The 23,937-nt window shown below is 41.3% G+C and overlaps 1 protein-coding gene across 12 annotated transcripts in view; it reads left to right on the top strand.

Moving 5' to 3' along the window:
- Positions 1–23,937, top strand: part of SBF2 (SET binding factor 2) — a 500,875-nt gene that overhangs the window by 430,559 nt on the left and 46,379 nt on the right. For 9 of the 12 annotated variants that reach the window (XM_072619459.1, XM_072619460.1, XM_072619461.1 and 6 more), the window contains 6 exons: positions 2,262–2,402; positions 3,317–3,412; positions 7,650–7,834; positions 11,494–11,670; positions 18,926–19,027; positions 22,032–22,217. In XM_072619459.1, the coding sequence (XP_072475560.1) occupies positions 2,262–2,402; positions 3,317–3,412; positions 7,650–7,834; positions 11,494–11,670; positions 18,926–19,027; positions 22,032–22,217 (887 nt within the window). Of the gene's footprint in view, positions 1–2,261; positions 2,403–3,316; positions 3,413–5,399; positions 5,475–7,649; positions 7,835–11,493; positions 11,671–18,925; positions 19,028–22,031; positions 22,218–23,937 lie in introns of all 12 variants that reach the window. The other 3 variants (XM_072619462.1, XM_072619463.1, XM_072619467.1) reach the window with 2 other exon arrangements.

Genomic DNA, 23,937 nt, shown 5'->3' on the forward strand with positions numbered 1-23,937 from the left:
TATGGTCCCAAAGAAATCAAGGAAAGAGGAAAAGGACTCATATGTACAAAAATATTACAACAGCTCTTTTTTTAGTGGGAAAAATAGTGGGTAGTAAAGGGATTCCCATTAATTGTTAACTAGCTAAAGAAGCTATGGTATATGAATGTGATAGAACACCATTGTGCTGTAAGAAATGATGATGAAGATTTCAGAGAAACCTGTGCAGACTTACTTGAACTGATTGAGAAAGAAGGAAGCAGAACCGGGATAGCAAGTAGTGTGAAGACAAACAGCTCTGAAAGCCTTGGGAACTCTGATCAGAAAATGACTGACCACAGTTAACACTGGGCTCCTGATGAAGTTCATCTCCTGGACTCGAATTCAGATGGAGACAATATTTAACTGATCAGTGCAGGAATTTGTTTTGCTTAACTGTCCATGCAACAGGAGCTATTTTTTCTTGCTTTCTCAGGGATGGTAGGGATTAGGAAGGAGAAAAAGGAGATCTTTGTTTTCCAAAAAAAATTACTTTAATTTAATTTTTTAAAAATAATGTGAGTACCCATAACACATCACATATGTTTCATAACACATGTTTCCATACAGATGAATAAGTGAAGGATGAGATCCTTTCTCTAAGTCAGGGTTTCTTAACCTGGCATCCATGAATTTGTGTTTTAAAATAGTTTAGGAATTGTATTTCAATATCATTAGTTTTCTCATAATCCTATGTATTCTTTTTTGTGCATTTAAAAAAATTACTCTAAGAAGGGATCCTTGGGCTTCACCAGAAGGGTCCATGACAGAAAAGGATAAGAAGTTCTGCTCTGATTTATTCCCCTCAGAGAAACAATAAAGCAAGATGTAGGCAACATTACTGCCTCCAGGCCACCTCCTTGCTACCTAAACTACCTTTAGTTCATCCTTCCATGTTTTCACCTTTTCTAATGTCAGCTGCCTCCTTCTGTCCCATTTGGCTCAATGAAAGCAAAAGCATCCTCTGCTCCTGGTATAGAATAATTTAAGACCATGTCCATTGAAGCCTTAACATTTTTGTAATTTTAGATAACTGACCTCCCTGAATTACTTGCCCTGTGGAATTTGCCCAAGCTGTATTGTAGCTATAATAGCCTATGAGTATGTCTGAGTTACATAATAGCCCTGAGTCATTCCAGGACTCCTAATGAGACTTTCCTTAAGTTTGTGATGCTAACATTATTTTTTTTTTGCATAAGCCTTTCAATGAAGTGCTGCATCTTTCATCTAAATATTTTTACTTTTAAATGGGAAAAAAATTTAAACTTTTTTTGTTGTTTTCCTCTTTTCTAGTTTAAAAAAAAAAGTGAGTGCAAATTATAGACAGAGGCTAGGTTTGCGGTGAATAAATAAAGGAAGTGCATCAACCCCTCAAGGCATATAAAACAAGCCATTTCCATGTGGGTGGGCTCAATTTTCCCCTCTGCCCTTAAGAGAGATATGAGCAATACTTGCTAATTTTTGCAGAGGGCAGCAGCTCTTTTACTTGTCCACAGAGCCCAGGGAAGGTATAAGGATTTTAAATGAGCAGCTTTTTTTCTCAGCTCAGAAGGACATTGGGCATTAGACATTGAAAAATTCAACCACCTTCTATTACAAATGGGGAAACTGACATCTGGACCAGGGAAGTCACTTGCCCAGCTCTACACAGCTAGCAGGTGGCAGAACTTAGGTCTGTTATCTCCTCATCTAGGGTCCTTTTCACTGCACAGAAAACCAAATCTATGTTCACATCAAGTGCATTGCTTTCAGATATGGCGCTAGCAACACCACTTTCTTTGGTTCTTCCAGCCATTGTTGGAGCAGCACTGTGTGATCAGGAAATTCACCAGTTATATTTGTGAACCTATATTTGTGCCAAATTTATGTGTCAAAGTTGGATTGGAACACAATAGCCTGCGTGGGATAGAGAGCCATTTTCCCCAGCATGACTGATTCTGGCATACACAATCAGATTTGACCTAGGATCCTCACTCTGCTAAATTTATGAGTAATGACAAAACTGAGATTTTTCATTATAAATATATTGTGTATTGCTTGAAATGAAGCTATTTTAAGTAGTTTGGGGTGTGTGTGTGTGTGTGTGTGTGTGTGTGTGTGTGTGTGTACTGGTAACATGAAGCTTAGTTTGACATGAGTATGAACAAGACCATGAATAAGCGCCTGACAAGTACTCTGGGTCCAGGTTGTATTGGTATAGTCCCTGCTTCTCCCCTTTGACCTTTTCTTCCATCTCTCTGTAGCTCCCACCTCCTCTTTGGAAACGTCAAGTAGTATAGAACAGGAGAAATACCTGCAAGCCTTACTGAATGCGATTTCAGTTCATCAGAAACTCAGCGGGAGCAACACCCTCACTGTTAGGCCAGCACTTGCTCTATCTCCAGGTAAGGTCTTCAGAGAACTGGCTCCTACTCCAGGAGGAGCGGGATAGGACTGCTGAGTAGGTCAGTCGCTTGTTAGTTTTTCTAGCAGTTTGTATTGCTCCCATCAACAGGACATCACGGGGAGACTGCTGGGCTCTGGCTACTTAGCAGTGAAGTCGGTTACCTATCCTGCCTAGATTTAAATGTCATTTTTTAAAGTTGGAATGAGGGCTGGGAGACTAGTGAAGTGGGAGAAGTTTCCTTTTGTTTTAAGTGAGAATCTTTTTTCAGCTGAAATTTTACAAAGTGGTTCCAAATCCCAAATTGTTAATAATGTTATAGAAATTATAGGAGAATATGTATCTGCATTATCATATGTGTAGTTTCAAATTCCCCAAATTACGACACTTATTACCACCTGTATTTTAGATAAAGCCTTGCAGTTCAGTATGTTTTGGCTAGATCTGGATGAAGCCATTGAGACTTATATTCATATTCTGTTTCAGTTATCATGTGATGAAACCCGATAGGGTTCATGTAAAGGTAACCCTGATGTGTTAGATACAGGCGCATGTGACTTGAAAAGTTGGTCTACTTGACATAATCACCTGTTTGAATCAGCCCAGCAGACGCAGAAGATGGCTTTTCTTGTGAAGTAACCCCATCTAGAAAGCATGCTTGCTTTGCTGCATTCATCATTGAATTCTTTGATTGCCTTAGCTAGACCTAACCCTCCATAATCTTGCAGATGTGTGTGTTATCTCTGACAGAGTAATCATGTCTACTTGTTATCTCTAATACAGCTTTGGGTGCTTAAAAAGTACAATATTGGGCAGCAATTGGACATGTTATACATGAAGGGAACAATATGTCATTTGATTAATGTTAACTTGAACAACATGATAGTTTTTATTCTTCTTTTTGGCTGACTTTAGGCTCTGAGCGAAAGACTTCAAGAATGTCCACTGTGCTCAAGCAGGTAGTGCCAGGACATTTGGATGTAAATCCATCCAATAGCTTTACCCGAGGAGGTTAGTAAGATTAATTTTATAACTGAGCACTGATGTAATTCAAAACAAAATGCCCCATAAAAACTGAAAGTGGAAATCATAAGCTTGTAGTTAATTGTCTAAGTTGCCGTGGAGCACCTTATATCCATTCATTTTTCATGTTTTGTAATCACCTTTTCTTATAAATTATTGCTTAATGAATTAATAAAATATTAAGAGACAAACTTAAATGCACAATCAAGTGGTATCAGTAATCTGAGGCCTATAAATTTTTTTACTTGAGGACATTAAGAAAATCTCTGAGGGGAGAAAGGGATCACTTGGGAAAATGCATGAATGACCCAATTTGAAGAATGACCCAACTTGGTGAGAGCTCCATAGTGGTCCCAGTTTTTAGTCACAGGATGGCCAGATCTAGACCTGTAGCTATGCAGAGACAACAGATGTTGGACCCTGGGGGCTCATGCTTATCTAAGGACGACTGTTCTTACCCCTGAGCTTCTGATTTGGAGGGTTAGGTATCATTATAAAAGTACTCTGCATGCTGGATTATTTGCTAAATGCCTCCTTCCTCATAAAGAGCAGCTGATGTTAGGAGGAAGGGAGATAACAGTTGAGAAAAAAATACATTAGCCCCAAGAGTCCCGTAGGACACTACAGTATGTGCTTCCCCAAGGAAGGCAGGGAGAAGAGCGCCATTCTTTCTCTGGGTAAATCAGGGAGACAGCTCCTCACCCAAGCCGCACCCTTGTCCCTCTGCCTCCTGCCACACACATACAACTTCTTGGAGTCTGTAATTGGTTTCCATTTTCTTCTTCACCTTTCTTCCCTTTGTTCAGGTCATGGAGAACTGACTGAAATAGGCCTCCATGTATCATTGAGTATAGGCCTGCTGCCCAAGACTGTGGCTGAGCTTAATTGTTAGTCTGTTGGATAATCCTGTCAAGGCCTTCCAGCCCCCTTCCACTCATAGTGCTACAGAAGTTATAAACATCGTTAGGAAGCAACTGGCTACTGGGATAAAATAGTGACGAAGCCATTTGGCAGTGCTAACTATAGGAATGCCTCTGTCTGGCGTTCAGTCACCAGTCCTGGGTCAGTCCCTCAGAAGCACTTTTTCCATTTTTCTACTGCCATCTTATAGCTTAGCTTTTGTGCTTCATAGAGACTCTCTATGGCCTGAAGCCTACATTCAGTTCTGGTGGCTTCAGTTTTAAAAATCTGTTTTCTATCAGAAAGAGCCTAATTTATATCACTCAAAATACAAAAGGACCATCTCTAATTCTGCCTCTCACTTTGGTGTAGCTAGGTATTCGAGGAAAAATGTCACGTGTGGGGCCTCAGCAGAGCACTTGTAGATGTAAACACAGCACCATGGCTTCAAGCTGCTTCCATAAATGCCTGTGTAGTTGTGAGAGAGAGATGCTGCTTATGAGTAAATGCGTTTATTTTTGAAACGAGAGCTCTTAGCTTTGTTGTTGTTGTGCTTTTTAATGAACGTATCCTTGGTTGTACCAAAAGGTGCCATGGTTCCTTCATCCCAGTTTGCTGCTGTGCAAGCCTGATTTATACTGGCCTCCTCAAGTGCTCTTACTGCTATCTGGCATTTCCCTGTCAGCCCAGAAAGCTCTAAAAAGATGTGGTTATTTTATTGAGGAAATTTGTTTCTGGCTGAATGGAGCTCCCAAGAATCTGGTTCCTTTTGGTATAATTCAACAATGACGCCTTTCAGTTGCACTGCCCATTTCAAGTTTCATGGAATATTTATGAAATTTGGTACCTTTGAACAAACAGGTACTGAAATTTCATTGCACAGGAGTGTGGTTCATCTTTTGGTGTGGGATGAGTTGAATCTTATACTTTTTTTTACTGTGGTTTCATAATATTTTTTCTTCAATGTTAAAATTCTTGGGAAAATTAGTAACCAGTTTCTTCTTTCTCACTCTACTGTGACTTTTGCTTCACTGGCTATCCCATGCCTTCTCCCGCCTTTAATTCTACCTACCAGTGTCTGGGCACAGAGATAAATGTTTCATTCAGACAAACCCCAAATCTACAGCTAAGGAAAGAGTCCATAATCAAGGTATAGTCCTCTGTGTTCTGAAACATCCATCATTCTCCATCATGTCCATAACTTGGCATGTTTTCATGTGTTCAGAGGGATACTTCTGTTCTTATTTCACAATTCAATTCACTGTGCATTGAATTACATCCCTTTTGTCATATATTTATATATGTGTGTGTGTGTGTATATACATATATACATAAAATATATATACACATATATATGTATAAGGGCAGCATGGCATAATGGGTAGAAAGCCAACGAAAGAGTCAGAAAGAACTGGGTCCAAGCCCCACCTCTGGCACCCGCTGGCTATAAGTCTCTCTCCAAGACCACATGGTGCAAAGCAGTGTCCAGTGTCCGTTGGCAGAGCACATTTTCTCACCGTGCTCTCCTTAGACCAGTGCAGTTATAGATCAGGTCCAAAACATGTCATCCATACTCTGAATGATCCAGTCTACCGCTCTGTTTTCCTAAGTTTAAAAATATCCATTCCCATGAGCCCTAAAGCAAGCCCAGTGCACTGTGTTTGAGGACACATTTTTGTAGCTGGGCAGATGTTAACTGGAAAGTATTTTCCTAAGACTTGGGTATGCTTCTCCTATGACAAAGCATACAAAGGGTTATCATACTGGCTTCTAGCCGTGTAGAAACTTAGCCCTATGTGATGCCTATCAGAGAGGAGTGTTCCAAGAAGAAACTTTTCTTTGCAAGGGCACTAGAGTGGCCCGGAATCACTGTCATCCCATCACTGGTAGAAGCATTTCTGTCTGCGTGTGCCTAGCAAATATTTCTGTTGCTCTGAATTGCTGCAGTAGGTGTTCTGTGATTATATATGAAAGAAACCCCATCCCCATTGCCCTACGAGATGTGATACAATGTGATTCACATACCCATCACAACTCCTGGAGTTTGGCAGTTTATAGAAGCCAAGCAAATAACAAATTGTCTTTTTCACTAAATATGTAATATCCTTGCCTAATGATAATTGATATAATGAAAACAAAATGAAAACCTACATGGGCTTCTTCAAACATCAAGGATAGACATTCTTTTAGAACATATCTGCAGCTGACCTTCCTTTTGTATTTGCCTTCTTCCCTGACTTCAGCGAAATACAGAATTCCAAGTCACCATGGCTTACCTAGGCTTTAAGAAATTGCATGTGAAGAGAAAATAAGGGAAAATTTTATCGTTCTCAGAATCTTCATGCACTCAGACTGTCCATGGCCTTTGTATGATTGATTCAAGAATATTGATTTCCAATCCAGCGTTGGATTTTTGTAACTTTTTTTTATCATAGCTGCTAACTGCAGCAGGAGGAATGTCAGTGACATCAGTCTTAAAGTCTTCAGAAAGTAGGAGGGAGAAGGTTCCCAGAGAGCATGACCTTTCTTCTACTTCTGCTTTTCCTCAGTCTCCAGCCTGAACTCTATGCCCAGTATACGCAGTACTGGTGATGCATGACTAGCCTTTCTTACAGCAAGCTTTTTACCAGCCTCCAGTTCCTAGTCAGACATTTGTATAATTCTATAATATAAGCCGATCTTTTGCTCCTCCTGTTCTCATGACTAGTCCACTGCTCTTTGAGCTCCAGGGAAGCTGTCACTCAGCTGTCAGAAGGAGTTAAATAGGACTCTCAAGTAAAAACTCACCAAAACAAGAGGCCTGAGATTCTAAAAGCCATGCTCCTGTAGAATGCCAGAAATAGCTCTGTTGAGTGATGCACTGATTATGTGCATCAGAGAAACCTGCACAGAAGCCTCTTCTGTTGTTGTTAATGATAATAACTCATATCTGAAGTGTGCTGAGGTTTACAAAAGCCTCTGACACAACAACACTGGGGAGTAGGCAGTTCAAGTCTCCATTTTATAAGTAAGGAAATTGAGGCTCAGAGAGGAGAAATTACAGGTTTAAAGGGACATAACTTGTGATCATTAGAATAGGAATTGATCTAGCAAAATGACTTTTTTCTATTTCCTCCAAATATTCTAGTTCATTTTGGAAAACGTTGGTCTTAAGAATATATTAATCCTGTTCTGGTATCATTAAGCTAGATGGAATTGATGTTGGTCTCTTCTCTTCAGAAATGTGTACAAAGTGCATGGTTTTGGTTCTATAGTGAATATATTTTCCAGGTAAGATAATCGCATTCATCCAACCTGTTTTGTAATGTTTGTGCCTCTTACAAAGGTGTCTGGGCAAGCCTTCGCTCCAGCAATCGCTTTATCACTTCTCCAGCATCGTTCATTGATGTTGGTGCCCGACTTGCAGGCAAAGACCACCCGCCATCCTTCAGTAACAATGCCTACTTACAGAATCAGCTTCTGAAACGCCAAGCTGCCTTGTACATATTTGGAGAAAAATCACAGCTAAGGGTAACATTTCTGTTTATCACTCACTCATTTCTTTGGGCTCCCTCGGATTCTTTGTGAGCCTGTTTCCCTGGTCTAGCTTCCTTGCGTACCCTGGAGTGTTTTGAAGATAACGACTCGAACCTCACCTAGTGACTCAGACCCTGATGAAGCTCCTGAGCAACACTAACAGCCAGCCTTCTCCTCAAATAATGGGCATCACTACCTTAGGGCATTTGCTTCTTCAACAATATTAGTGGCTGCTCATGTTTAAAGCCCTTCACAACCATTCTTTCTGTTTAGTTTCTGCAAAACTTTGTGAAGAAGGCTGGGCAAGTGTTGTTATCCCCATTTTACAGATGAGAAAACCAAGAATCAGAAAGGTAAAGTGAAAGAGCCCAAAGACACTGTTAGGAAGTGACATGGTGGGGTTAGAAAATAAACAATGCACATATATGCATACATGGATTAGGCCCATGCTTATTTGTGGAGGATTGGGAGTCTGTGTCAATTTTGATAGCTAATATATGTATATATATTATACTGAACCCAAGTCTTCTAACTATAAATCTAGGGTTCTTTTGGGCCACAGTAGAGCCTAATTTTGTCAAAAAGTGGCTGAGCTGGAAGCATATAATGTGGAAGTTTGGAGATCAAGACTGTTCTAATTATCATTTGGTGAGAAATATGCCTTAACCTTCAAGTTCCTAGTCCAGGGAAGTGGTTTTCTGGTAATAAGCTTGTACATGTAGAACACTCCAAAGAATTAGGGTCTGCTTCTATTCCTTTGGTTATTCAGGGTATGTTTACTGAATAGGTGACACATGTCTATTCAATGGTGGGGGCAAAAAACCAACTAATTCATGTTACACCACCTTCCATAACTGTAGTTGTTCTGGGCCTTATGCTCCCTGGGCATGTTATGGCTAATGCATACATGCACGTGCATGAACACCTACACACCCAGACTCAGGGCTATGAAGTAGTTTTTAGAATTCACCTCATTGCTTTAGACTTTGGGTACTGGAGTATCTTTGTATACATGTGTATATTTATATATCCTTTAGCCTTGGAAATAAGCATATACCACAGTCCAAAGAATTCAGGAGAGACCTAAAGAAAAACCAAGATAAAATCACTAAACATCCTTTTTCATCACTTTTTGTTTGGTTTGGTTTGGTTACTGTGAGAATCAGTATTTGTAAAGATATCTGTGTTATCAGACTCTTGGGACAAAGGAAGCAGGAGAAAGAAAGTTTGTCGTTGTTGTTGTTTCCTGAGCAAGGAAGCTTTTGGAAAACCTTTGCAAGGCTAATGTGTGTTATATATTCAGTGAGATCCTTCATACAGAGCTTTGTTGTGCTATAAATCTTTAGAGTCCTCCCTAGAAGAGAATGCCCTGCAGTAGCAGTAGGAGCCATCCCCAAGTAAAGCTCTCACTCACTGACACTGTGTTTTAAATGAATTGATTTTTAAGTAAGAAGTCCTCAAGAAACTTTGTCTGAGGTCACATGGAAAGTCATCTCTTGGTCCAAACAGGCCTGGTACACGAGCTGTAACATGGAGCAAAGAACCAGAGCCAGGACAGAAGCGCCTGGTGATCCCCTTTCCCTGCCTCCCTGGGTCCCTTTTGCCTCATGGGGTCTTCATCCACATGACAGATGAGGAGCAAGGCTTGCTAGTCAAATGCCAACATCAGTTCAGTCTCATCAGTGGGACACTAACCTACTATGTCATTCTATCCGTGATAGGACTGTTAGATAGAGGGAGCAAGCAATAGGTTTTCCCTTCACCTATTGAAGCCCCACCTTAACATGTATAAGAGAGAGCTTGATTTCATCAGTGTGTTCCAGTTCCATGTACTAGAGCAGAGTGTCATTTGTTCTCTTAGAAAGAAGCCCCACTTACTTAGAATGCCAACGTTGGCAGCTGGTGAGTTCCCACTGCCCAGTCTCAGTCTCACCATTTGTCCTAGACAGTCACACTTCAGCACATGAAACTGTCTCCATCAGCAGCACTGTCAGGAGAGGTGCAGCATTCCTTGTGAACATGCCCTGCTGCCCTTCCACAGACATGGCAGCCTGCAAAATGCCCTGTATGGTCCAGCACCAGGCTGACAGTGATCTGCGACTTAGGAAACAGAATGTTGAATTTAACTCTAAAAGGACCAAAATAAAATACTGTTCCTAGAAAACTACACATGTGACCTTATTGGCAATTTTCTTCTTAGAGCAATAAGGATGAGTCCTTGCACAGTGATATTGGAGGGGCTTTAAAATGAAAATATCTCCTGGCAGATAAGATTGGGAGGCTTTTAAGTCATCTTAAGGGCAAAGTTGTCAGTCTTAAAATCAAAATTAATTTCAAGTTGTGATGTAACATTCTAAATAGGACCTCCATTGGCTCAATATTTCTCCATAATAAAATATTTTAATGGACGACGGATCATAGATCAGGAACAGGAAAGGGCCTTCTAGATAAAGAAAAACTGAGAGTGGAGAGAAGAGATGGTATAATCCAGAGTACTGGAAACCCTTAGAGCATCATAAGACAAAATGTTTCAGATGGAATAGGTACCTTGAAGAGGCATCTTCCCATTATACAATTTATAATCTACAGTGGGGGACCAGAACTTTAAGGTAGATTCTTCAGTACCCACACCCTACATAGTAACTAACCTATAGCTGCCACGTAGGACAGTAAAACAAGCCAGAACTCCAGACCAGAAGATCAAGGTTCAAGAGGCCAGGGACATCAGGCAGTTAACTTCTTCACCCCAGTGCTCCTTGGCTTACTCCTTTGTATAGGAAGGATAACCTGTGTGCGTCTGACTGCGGGAATGGGAGCTATCGTTGTTATTATTTTCTGTTCCCTGGCTTTCAGAATATTTGTACCACAGGAGCAAGGTAATTTGTTTTTTGAAGTATTGTGTGATATGGCACTCTTGTCAGCTTGAAGAGGTACAATATCATGTCCTCTCTTAGGATTAACCTAAGGGGCTTTGGATACTCTTGACTGGGACTGCTAGGTTATTAGTATAGCACAACCATCTAAGGGATTCCTTGCTATTTACCTTGATCACCAACTCCTTCTAACTGACCCATTTTAAACTTCTAACAGGTTCAACCAGTTGAAAATAGGCTTAAAGACTAGGCAGTTATAAGCTCAGCCAGTATTTAAACTTTACTCCATCACTTTAGGGTAGCTAGGTGGTGCAGGAAATAAAGTACTGGGCCTGAAATCAAGAAGATCTGATCAGATCACACCTCAGACACTGGGCAAGGCCCTTTTGCTTCAGTTTCCTCATCTGTAAAATGAGCTGGAGCCACTCTAATATCTTTGTCAAGAAAACCCCAAGTGGGGTTACTCAGAGTCAGACACAACTGTACTGAGTGTGCAACATTTTCCATGTTTGAGTGATACAATAGAGGACACAGGGAAGATGGAGTCACCTTACCCTGTTCATGCTTTTGAACACCCAGTTTTACTCGAATGACCATTCCTGTAAAGTAGTTGAGATTAGCCGTACAAATCCTCATTTCCTATGAGGCTCTTCTGCATGCTCAGGGATGGATTCTGAGACAATAGACTAATAGTATTGCTTAGTCTCATCAAGTATTGACAGTGTTGTTAGGTAATTTGCAGTGCCTCTTCTGAATAACCTTTGGCACCTTTGTCCACAGGGTTTCAAATTAGAATTTGCTTTAAACTGTGAGTTTGTTCCTGTTGAATTCAATGATATCCGGCAAGTGAAAGCCAGCTTTAAAAAGCTGATGAGGGCCTGTGTCCCCAGCTCGATTCCCACGGATTCTGAAGTGACATTCCTCAAGGCACTAGGAGACTCTGAATGGTTCCCACAGGTAATGGTTCCTTCCATGTCCCCTCAAGTGTCCAAATCCTCTCTGTCCAGGCAATTTCTCAGCACTAGGAATAACTAGATAGCAAGCTTCATGGTAGCCAGTCTGGAGTCTTTGAAAAGCACTCACCATCCACACTTTAGCATCTGAGCGCCTTTGTGGTAGTCCCAAACAAAAATCGTGACAAGAGATGAATGCACTCCTCTCCTAACACTCCCCTCCCCCAGCTTAGGTTACATTTCTGTCCCAGTGGGCTGCAAATAAAAAGACTAAAATCATTTTGATAACAAAAAAAAAGGGAAAATCTGAATAAAATCCAAAATGCATTAAGATCCTACTATGGGCAAGCACTGGAGACACAAAAAAGATACAGTTCATACCCTCTTTCTAGTTAGACATGCAACATATACTTGTGCAAGAAAGTATAAGGTAAATTTGAAGGAGGGAAAGCATTATCAACTGGGGAAAATTAGGAAAGATTGTGTGTCCAAAGTAACACTTGAACTAAGCCTTAAAGGTAACTAAAGATTCTGAAGATGGAGGTGAGAAAGAAGTACATTCCAGTCATGGAGGAGGGCTTATACAAAGGTTAGAGGTGAGAGATGGACTGCAGAAAACAGCAAGTAGTCCAACTTGGCTGGAACATATAATGTATGAAAGGGAAAACTATGGCATGTGGCTGGAAAAGTATTCTGGAGCCAGATTACAAAGATCATCCCTTTGCATTTTTTTTTAAAAAGATTTTTGAGAAATGCTATGGTAAGACCTGTGCCCTTGAAAGATTATTTTGGTGGTTGGGTAGATCAGAGAGGAAAGTGTCTGGAAGCAGGGAGATCAAATAGGAGGCTATTATGAAAGCCCAGATAAGAGCGAATGAGAGCCTGAACTAGGGAAGTGGTCACGTAAGTGATATTGTGGAGACAGAATTAATAAGACTGGGTAACTGATCGGATAGAATGAGTGAGGAGGGAAAAATCAAATGTTACAAACTGGCTTGACCACTGGTGATGCCATCAATGGAAAGGGAAATCTGGAAAAGGGAAAGTTTTAATTTAGGACATGCTGAGCTTAAGATGCCTATGGTACATGAAGATGTAGTTAGCAATGTGGAATTTGAGTTAAGGAGAAGAATTGGAAATGTAGATATGTAGGATATTGATACGTATATGTGCATAGATCGATAAAAAGATAGATAGATTTGGGAGGCATCTGTAAAAATGACCATTAAAGGCATGATAATGGCTGAGATCACCAGGGAACATAGTGTAGAAATGGAAGAAATGAGGGTACAGAGGAGAGTTTTTTGATATATCATGCTTATAGGACAGGCCCTGGATTGTGACCCCATGAAAGAAAGACAGGAATGAAGCCAAAGGAATACAATATGAGGGTGGAGAAGGGTCAACAGGATCACCTATTGAAAAGGACAAAGATGGTTGAGCCTGAGAGTCACTGGATTTAGCAGGTTATAAATCTTAATCTTTGAGAGAGCAGTCTTGGCAGGATGGTAGGTTTACATTTCAGACTAATAAATGAATGAGTTATAAGGAACAAGAGGCAATGAAAAAAGAGCACCCTTTTTAGGAGTTTGAAAGTTCAAAGACAGAGGACGACAACTTGTGCACACAGCAGGATCAAGTATTTTGTTTGATTGGGGGTTTTGGAGGTAACTGGGGTTAAGTGACTTGTCCAGGGTCACACAACTAGTAAGTGTCTGAGGCCAGATTTGATCTCTGGTCCTCCTTACTCCAGGGCTGATGCTCTATCTGCTGCACCACCTGGCTGCCCCTTATTTGTTTTAAGAGTAGAAAAGAAGCTGGCATGTTTGTAGGCACTGGGGCAGCGAGACAGATGTGGAAGAAGAGCAGAAAAACAGGCTTCTGAGGGAGGAAAGTGTGGACAGAGTTAAGGACGGGAGGGGCCTAAGGGAAGACACTGGTGCAGAGAGGAGAGATGATGCACACCAGGCTCAGTCAACGTATTTATCGAACACTTTAGAGAACCTTGTGCTCAGCTTCATGCTTGGCCATGGGGGATACAGAAAAAAAAGAAGACCCATCCCCTGCCTTGATAGAGGTTACAGTTTAATTGGGGTGATACCTACACCTGTCCTACATTCTCTAGTGCAGGATTTCTACATGACCTTCCCCCACCTTCCCTAGACCATTAGCCTTATTCAGTTCTGCTACCACTGCCGTTCCTAGCCCCTAGGGAAGCCTCCTACTCCACCATCACTGCGCCCTGCTGCCCAACTCAATTACCCTCAAATGCCTTCCTGTACACGGTCCCTGCCCCTGGTTTCTTCTCTCCAACTCAGCTCTAGACCAAGCCTCTGTCTGCCCTTCACAACCCTCTATTTGCCCCTTGTGTCCTATGGAATATTCATTTGATTTTAAGAAAACCCTATTCTTTGACATTCCTTACAAGCACTGCCTTCGTCTCTTGGCTTTAAGCAAAATCTGGTCTTGTCCTGAAAACACCACCATCCTTAAAACTATATCCAGCAGAAGCAGCACCCACTCCTGTTCTCCTAACTCAGAGGGAGGAGAAAAGGGGTCCTCATGCTCCTTGCTCTCCACTGCCAGTTCTAGAGCAGTCCTGTTGCACATCACTCAACCTTCAACTTATTGAACCTTCCCTTAACATGTATGTCTTTGTTTCTGTCTATATCACTCTCTCATTCCTATTGAACCTTTATTATGACCTCTACTTCCTTGACCATTGAGTTATTCTCCAAGTCTTTTAGACCTCTCCTGGTTTTACTTGCCTTCCTCCCCACTAAGACCCCTTGATCATTTCAGTGATGTCCTCGCTAAACATTCTAGAATCCCTCATGTCCTTGACCTTTAAACATAGCTGCTTTGAAAATTCCAAATTCTGTCTTGGGAACCCTACAAACAGGACTTCCACAATCCACATTCTTGGCTTATACTCCTAAGCACCCAAATATAACTAGAGAAAGTAATTAAAACTATGTTGACTGGCTTCCTAGAAATTCATGATTCTTATTCATAGTTTGGGGCAGCTAGGTGGCACAATGAATGAAGCACTGGACCTCAAGTCAGGAGTTCAAATCTGGCTTCAGACACTTGCTGTGTGATCCTGGCCAAATCACTTAACCCAATTTGCCTCAGATTTCTAAAAAATGAGCTGGAGAAGGAAAGTGCAAACGACTGGAATATCTTTGTCAAGAAAACCCCAAATGGAGTCACAAAGATATGGACACAACTGAAAACTATTGGACAACAACCACAAATCATAGTATGGGTCCCCACCATTATCTCTTTGTTTTTTGTCAGATTTTCCATATTAACTAGTCCAAAACCTTTTTCACCATTTCTCAGCAGATGATTGACTTCTCTTGCACTGAGAAGATTGGTACTGTAGACTACAAGCTTTCTCAGCCCCTTCCTTCATGCCTCCGCACATCTCCGTGTCTACCCCACCTGTTTCTCCTTTCTTCCTCTACCTGAGCCACAGGCAGCTCTTCTGTTCTACTTTTCTACTTGTGCCCCCATTTCTCTTCCCTCTTCTGAGCCCTCACTAGATTTGTCTTTGTGGTCATCTCCCCCACACACACATACACACACACACACATACACACACACACCCCTTCATACTGTCCTCTCCACCTCAAAACACATATATTCCTCCCCTATCTTGAGACACTTTCCCTAACACTGTTCCCCATTTGTCCTACTGTGTAAGACTTCTTTTCTCTGCCTTCATGTCTTCACTACCATTCCTTAGCCCTTGGAAATCTGACATCTAGCTCAGTTACTCTACTAAAACCGTTCTCTTTCACATCAGCAAACCACTTAGTGACCTAATCCAAAAACCACGTGCTCATCCTCATCCTCTTTGGTTCCTGTGCAACACTGGACACTCTTGACAGTCCCCTTCTTGAGGCTCCCTCCATTCCTGGCTTTCTACCTCCCATTATGACCTGCTTCTTCTTCACCTGTTCTTCCTTTTCCTTTTCTCTCAAAGAGAGACAGTCCTCACCTATTATCTCTTTGCAGACCACTCTCAAATGTAAATATCCAACCCCAGTTCTTCTCCTGAGCCTCAGACATATTTTTCCAACTGATTCCAAGGTGTTTCTAACTGAATATCCTGCCAATACCTCAAATTCAGTACATCCAAAATTCAACTCAGCATATTTCCTGAACTATTTTCTCTTTTTGACATCTCTTTTCTGTTCATGGCACTATCTTCCGAGTCACCCAGAACCAAAATGCCATCTTTGTGTCTTCCCTTCCATTTTTTCAGTCACTACCAATTAGTTGCCAAATCCCATGAATTTAATCTCCACAGTGTCTTGTATGTCTCAGTCTTTGCATTTCAGTTGTCCCCATCCTAGATCAGACCCTTCCCTGTCTCCCACTTAAACTATTGCAGTGATCTCCTAACTGGTTTCTTATCTCCTATTTCCCACCCCTTCAATTCATCCTTCGTAAAAAATGACCTGATGCACAGTTCTGAGCAGGTTGCTTACAAAGTTCCTTATGCCAGCACTGAAGGCCTTCCACAAAGTTTCAGCTTACTTTTCCAACTTTATTTTATTTTGCTGTCCATCATGTACCAGCCAATTTTAACAACTCACCATGCCACAAACATTTCTAGCATTTTTCATTTATCTGCCTTTACTCATGTTGTTGTCTGGGCTTTATATGTCCTCCTACCTGTCTGTATCCATTGAAATCCCAGCTGTGGTACAGGGACCAGACCAACTCCTCTAGCAAGCTTTCATTGATCTTCCTGCTGGAGAGTGATCCTCCTCTCCTTTGGTCAACCCTAGTATTTCATTTATACTTTTTTTATAAATTTACCACATTCTTTAACTTTGTATGCACACACTCACTCAAGCACAAATGCACACACCCAGAGTTTCCTTCTAAGCATGTTGAATTTGTGATGATGATGATACTTGCAAGTTGAAATACCTTGTAAGTCATAAATATGGGACTGAAAGTCAGGAAGGTCAAGCCAGATATATTAAATTGGATATCACCGGCATGAAGGCATAGTTGAAAGTGAAAAAAACAGATAAATCATCTGAGCATAGAGTAAAAGGAAGACAGAAAAGAGACCCTTAGAAACATCTTTCAGGACAGAAGGAAGAAAAGAAAGGAATAACAAAGATGATTGATAAAGAAGGAATGATCAGAGAGGTAGGAGGAAAACCAGGAGAGAGCAATATCAAGGAAGCTAAAAGAAACTAGAACTTCCAGAAAGGGAGGAGAGAACGAAATCAGTAGCATCAAATGCTGAAAATGGCCAAGGAAGATGAAGTTGGAGGAAAACCCATTGGATATAGCGGTAAGATTGTCCTTAGATTCTATGAGTTAGAGGGGGGAAATGGAGGGACTGTGGAAGCAGCAGGCAGAGTCTGTTCACTAAGAGAGAGTGTGGAAGGAAGGAAAGAAAGAAAGAAAGAAACAGAAAAAGAGAGGAAAAAAGAAGGAGAGAAAGAAAGAAAGAAAGAAAAGGGTGGTAATTAGTGACTTCAAGGAAAGTCCTAGCACTAGTTTTATTTTTTTGTCCAAAACTATGATTTTCATCATTCAGTGGGATGTGTAGTAAGCTAAATGAAGGGAAACCAAAATAAGATTCATCTTTGATTACATTATATCTAAGAGATAATTTAACTGCTTTACCTTCTTCATTCAGAGCACTTTTTGGTTGTTCCTTCCCTCTCCTAGACAAAGAGAGATAACCATAATTTTATCCAAGTTGGGGCATGTGTAGAGCTGGCCCTTGGCAACTTTAGGAAATAGAATTTATTTTCAGTACCCTCCATGTCTCCTTTCAGAGCTCCTCTTTTTCTTCCTGGCCGCTCCTTCCTCCTTAGCCCCTTCCCCTTATGTATGCACTTAAATATCTGGTGCCCAACCAAGCCACCCCCAAATTGAGGTATCACCCAAGGTCTCCCTCCCAAGCCCTGTGCTTTAATCTTCACATTCCTCTTGCCATCCTACTCAACATACATGCAGGTTTGTCTGTCAGTCTGGTACCCATGGTCCCCAACTCTGCAGGAAAGTTAGGTTCTCCCATTACCTAACTCCCGGGCAAACCAAAGTGTGAATAACAGATTCGTGGGCTGTTTGCAGAGGAAACTTAACAAAGAACTCAGGGACATATAGTGCCTGTCCCAAAGGAATTACAGTCATTGTGACAATCAAAAGATGAGCAGGCATGTTGGGTAGAAAGATGTTCAGGTGCAGGAGGGCATTCCCCTCCTACTGTTCCCTACTTAGAAGTGACACCAGCAAAGACTTACACAAACAGATACAAAGTGAAGTGAACAGAACCAGTACACAGTAGCAGGGATAGAATTTAGAACTCAAAACTTAAAAAAACCCAAATGTTTAAAAAATTGTTTTAACATGTAATTGGGGGAAATATATATATACACACATATATATATTTAAAGTGATACCACCTTGTTCTTGGGACCTCTCTCACTTATTAGAATATGCACGTGATTTTTAAAATGTGGACAGTCCCCACTGGTATTGCCAAGAAAAAGTGATGAAGGCCTCTGAAATGTTAGATGGAATTCTGTGGCAGTTTATGGGAGGACTCAGGCAAAAGCTGCACTGGATGGGCAGGCAGAGAAGAATCTCCAGATCAGTGAGATGGCAGATGAGTTTGAGGTTTTTAAAATATCTCCATGGCTCTGGCTGGCCCAGATATATTCACTTTGAAAACTACCTACTAAGCTCAAATCATGGATTTATTATGAGGGCTGTGAGTCAGCTGGCTTAGTATAATCACCGAGAACAAATGGAGAAAGCGTTCTTCCTATTTGATTACATCATCATTATCATGATCAACCTGAAGTGTTTTCAGCAGTACTCAGCTAAAATGATGGCAGCATTTTAAGAAGCAAAGTCATTCAGTGTGTGCAAGAATCTTCTTAAGCACAAAGATCATCTCAGGCCTGACTACCTTGCTTTGAAATTCTGGCTTTACCACTTACCAAGGAATTCTGTGTGGTCAAATTCCCTCACAACATTATTACTTGGAAACTTTTAAAAGCAGACATTAAAACGATGTACTAGGCATTTTAATCTTGATTTTACTGAAACTCTACAAACTTTACAGACACTCCTGGGATTGCCTCTTCCAAATGACTCAGCAGTGTTCATAGCACAGTAACATGTTACATCCCAGGGTGAAACAAAGTCTCTGTGTCCACAGTTGCCAAGCTGTACTCTGTTAAATTGTGGTTTCCTTTCTGTCCATCCCTCAGCTCCACAGGTTACTGCTGCTGGCTGTGGTTGTAGCTGAAGTGCTGGAGAGTGGTTCCTCTGTCCTGGTCTGTTTGGAAGATGGCTGGGATATCACCACACAAGTAAACTACTGCATGAATCTTGTCATGTTTTTAATTTTTGTTATTTACATGTCAGTTTAGATTGTTGCCGAGTTCAACAAATAAACCTGGTCATCAGATGAGCGCTGTCGTTGTCAAGTGAAGAAACCCTGTTTCAAATGTGTTCTTCCATCCAAATACTCTAGCTGTGGAATTTCAACACATATCAGGCATTTACTCAGCCCCATTAGGCAAAATACCAGCACTTGCAGCTATGTTGGGTTGACAAAGGACTGAATACCAACCTTCATTTGGGCTTACCCTAATGTACTTAGGCAGAGATTTGGGTCATTTTTCTCCATTTCTTGGCAATGGGAATCCTCCTTATTTTTCCTGAAATGGTCAAGAATAGAGAGAGGAGACCATCAGTATTGGTGGGATGAGGAGAGTGTGAGTGAGTTGCATACGGACTCTATTCAGATTGATTGATAGTAGAATAGAAAAAGCCCTGGAATTAAAGGAAGAAATTATGGTTTCGGTTCTTGGTTCTATAATGTGATAATAAGCAAGTGTAAAAACAAAATCTGTCTGAACCTCAGTTTCCTCATCTGTAAAACTTAAATACTCATAATTCTCAAACTATTTCCCTAGTACAAACTCAGTAATACAGGATCAGGAAGATATGGGTAGACAGTAGTGAATCACCAAAAAGAGCTGGGGGTTTATTGAACTACAAGCTCAATATGAGTCATTGCCAAAAAACTGATGCGATCTTAGACTGAATTAAGAGGGACATGGAACACAAAACCTAGGAAGTTGTGGTCAGACTGTCTTCTGCCCTGGGCGGGCCACCACCGGAGTGATGTTCTGTTCAGTGTAGAAAGGACATTGACAAACGGGAAAGTGTAGAGAAGGAAATGGATCCCTTTTCACTCAGTTTAATGACATTTATTAAGTACATACTATGTCCAAGACACTGCTAGGTGCTTTGAATAGAAAGACACAAAGAGAAAGGAGGGAAGGCATATAACATGTTCATAAGCATAGTAGAAGAAAAATTAAGAAAAACCAGTAACGTCAAGAGGAATCAGGGAAGGCTTCACTGAGGAGACAGTACCTGATCAAAAGAAAACAAGAATTCCAAGAGGCAGAGATAAAGGCAAGTGTTCCAAGCATGCGGGAATAACCCATGCACAGAAGTGAAAGCTTCAAGGTCTTAGCCAGAGCCCAGTGTTTGTGAAGGGGATTAGCATAAAAGAAGAATGGAAAGAGAGGTCTTGTGCCCATCTGGAGATTTGTATTCAGGAAGCCCCAGATGGTTTTTGAGCAGGAGAGTAACCTGTTCAGGCCCATGCCTTAAGAAGGCCTATGGAGCAGCTGAGCAGGGGTTGGAGTGGAGTGAAAGAGACTGGAAGCTGGTACACCAAGCAGGAGGCAATTATAGTAGTTCCAGAGGAGCTGATAAGGTGATGAGCTGATCAGGTGATGACTGTATAAGTGATGAAAGGGCATTGGGGCGACAGAATCAACAAGGCTTAGCAGCAAATAGGACACAGGAGGTGAGGGACAAGGAAGCATCAGTGAGTACTTTGAAGCAATAAAACTAAGTGACCAGGAAGATGGTGGTGCTCTCAACAGAAATGGACATTGGAAGTAGAGAAAAATTGTGGAAGAAAATAATGAGTTTGAGGTGCTTGTGGGATATCCAAGGAAAGATTTCCAGCAGGCAGTTGTTGATGCAGGGGTGAGGTTCAGAAGAGGGACTTGGCAGGCAGCTTGGAAAGTTATCTGTAGAAAGGAGACTTGAACCAATGGGAGCTGATGAGCTTTCTGATAGAGAAGGAGAGAGGATAGAGGAGAGCTCAGGACAGAGCCCTGAGAAATACTCACACCAAGGGACCAGAAGTTGGATGACAGGTCCACAAAGGAGGCAGACAGGTAGGACAACGAGAAGATGCAATGATATATTAGGAAAAAAGAATGGACAAGATAGCTGCCTTTATGTATTTGAAGGATTTTTAGGTATATACATTTAAAGCCAGAAGTCACAGTCATCTGGTCCAACTCCCTCATTTTATAGTTGAGGAAACTGAGTCATAAAGTCATGAAGAGGTTAAGTGACTTGCCCAAACTCACACTCAGTGGAAGAGCCAGGATTTGTATTCAGATCCACTGATTCCAAATCCCATCCTCTTTCCACTGCAGCATATTGTTTGTCATAGCTCAGTGGAATTCTTTTAGTCATAAATTCCTTCTTTAAACATGGATCTTTTCTTCACATTTGGGGCAGTAAAAGGAGACATGGATGGAGACTACAAAGATGTGGAATACTTCCTCACTTTAGAGCTGTCCAAAAATAAGTGGGATGACATTTATAAAAATAAAAAGGAGACAGTGGGGTCCCTTTACCTAGGTGTTCCAATAAATTCTAGATAACATTGGGGATGTTGTCAAGAGAATTCTTAATCTGGCACAGGTTTCTGAGCTCTCTTCCAGCTCTGAGCTCTGATTCTCTGGTTGGTTGTGGTAAATACTTTGTAAGCCATAAAGTGCTTTCTATAGAAACATGAGCAGCAGCATTTCGAGGGCAAAGAGAGGGAATCTAGACAGGCCTCCAGACATGGAGATATGGGCTCAAGGGCACCATCCTCACTGGGTGACCCGCATTGTCAGACAAAGTGTGCTCATCTTGGAGTTCCTTCTGCCAGTGATGTCCCTGTCCTTGGACTTATTAGTTAATCTCTGGTAGCACTGATTCTCTTACCCTGAGCAAATATGTTGTAAACTAGCTTATCCAACCATGGTTCAAATTTTGTGCTTCCTGAAAGAGAACATGGTAGTCCAATTTGATCTGGAGATTTTACAACTTACTAGAAAAATTTATGAATGTATTTGTTGCAACCAACTTGATCTGCTGGTAAAAATGCTTTCACAGCTTGTTTGTTTTACTTTGTAACTTCCCTCCTGTCTCATGGGGATCATTGTGGAACTCAGGAGCCTTTTTCAAGTTGCTGCTAATTCCCTGTCCTCCCTGTGTGTGTCCTAGGTGGCATCCCTTGCCCAGCTGCTCAGCGACCCATTTTATCGGACTCTGGCAGGCTTCCGGATGCTGGTGGAGAAAGAGTGGCTCTCCTTTGGCCATAAATTCAGTCAGAGGAGCAACTTGACCTTCAACTGTCAGGGCAGTGGCTTTGCTCCCATCTTCTTACAATTCTTGGACTGTGTGCACCAGGTAATCATGACACAGCTGGGTATGCATGGTATTCAAAGGAAGGGAAGAGGCCTTTGTTGAGCATGTGGTATGTGACAGGCTCTGTGCTAATAACTTTACCAATATTATCTCATTTGATCCTCACAAGAATCCTGGGATACCACTGCTGTTATTATCCCCACTTCATAGCTGAGAAAAATGAGGTAGTTGGAGTTGAAATGACTTGCCCAGGGTCACTCAGCTAGTAAACATTGAAACTTGAGTCTTCCTGACTCAGCCCAGTGCTTTATCCACTGCACCAAGTAACTGCCTCAGTTGATCAGTTTATTGAAGTTGTCAGACTTCCTGAAGAAATTGACAAACTGATACTGGCTAGTTGTAATTATTGTTAAGAAGAGCAAGCCTCCCTGACATCACTGATCTTTGATGTCTACGTCAGTAAGAAAAATGGAAATGTTTTTGTGCCACAGAATAGGAACCTGATCTTTAGAACAAGGCTTCTAAGAAAATGTCTGTTGAATAATTCCAGCTGATCCCCCCACACAAAAAAAACACAAACCTTTGTTAAGCAAAAGGAACATCCATTTTCCATCAAAGGAAATCCCAGTCTTCCTGCAAATTGCTTTCTTTGCCAGCAGATCAAGATCAGACATGCTTTCCACGAAAGTATACTTGCTGGGCCCCCAGGAAAACAATACACATCTTAATTCCCATGTGGACAGTAGTGTCTTACAGTGGAAAGACCCCTGAGCTAAGATTCAGGGGACCTGGGTGCAAATACAGGCCCACGCACTAGCTGGCTGTGTGAACTTGGCCAAGTCATTTGATGTAAAAATCCTTGGTGTAAAATAAGTGTTGGGTGACTTCACAGACTTAAAGAGGTTAGAACTGAAAGGAACTTTAATCATCTGAGGAGAGGAGTTTTTCCTAGTCCAAGGTCAGAGAGGGAAGAGATGACAGCTAGGATTCAAACCTGTGTCTCCTGATTCCAAATCTAGTGCTCTTTCCACTATGCTGCTGCAAAAACTGTGTCTTAAGATTCAGATACTACTCCACATGTAAAGAAAAGATCTGTTTTAATAAAAAAAATTCAGACTGCAAATTTCTATAGAATTTAACAGTAGAAAATGGCCCAGATTCCAAGCCTGACTCAATAAAATATGTGAGACCATCATACAGAAGCCATTGTCATCACATATTCCAATATGTTTGTCTCTCAAGTACTTTAATCATTTTTTAGAACCTTGGATACCCTTTTAAAATGTTGTAACAAAGGTGGGGATGAGAATGTGACCAGTGCATTTAAAGGTAACCTACATCCTGAGCACATCAAGGGGTAGTTTAAACAATATATAAATTAGAATGAATGAATCATTGCACAGTATAATATATAATAGTTTCTGGAACCTGGAGCCATGAAAGCAATCAGCATTAGGGGTTTGAGGATGAATCTGGTCCAACCCCCTCATAATACGGACAAGAAAGCTGAGACTCTGAGAAGGAAAGTGACCTGTCCCCAAGGTCTTACAGATAGTATGTAGTAGACACTCAGTCTAGTACTCTGGCCCCTCCACCACACTCTCTCTTTATGTGTTTTGTCTTTGTTATTTCAGTACTTCAGCACTAATGCAATAATTGATGGAGGTACTTATTTTAATGGCGTAACTTATAGCTCCTCCACACCATGTCTTCTTGTCTTTTTCTGGTCCACATTCTCCTGCACATCACTGACACGGGGGTC

The sequence above is a fragment of the Notamacropus eugenii genome, chromosome 6, assembly GCF_028372415.1.
Source record: "Notamacropus eugenii isolate mMacEug1 chromosome 6, mMacEug1.pri_v2, whole genome shotgun sequence".
Lineage (NCBI taxonomy): Eukaryota > Metazoa > Chordata > Mammalia > Diprotodontia > Macropodidae > Notamacropus > Notamacropus eugenii.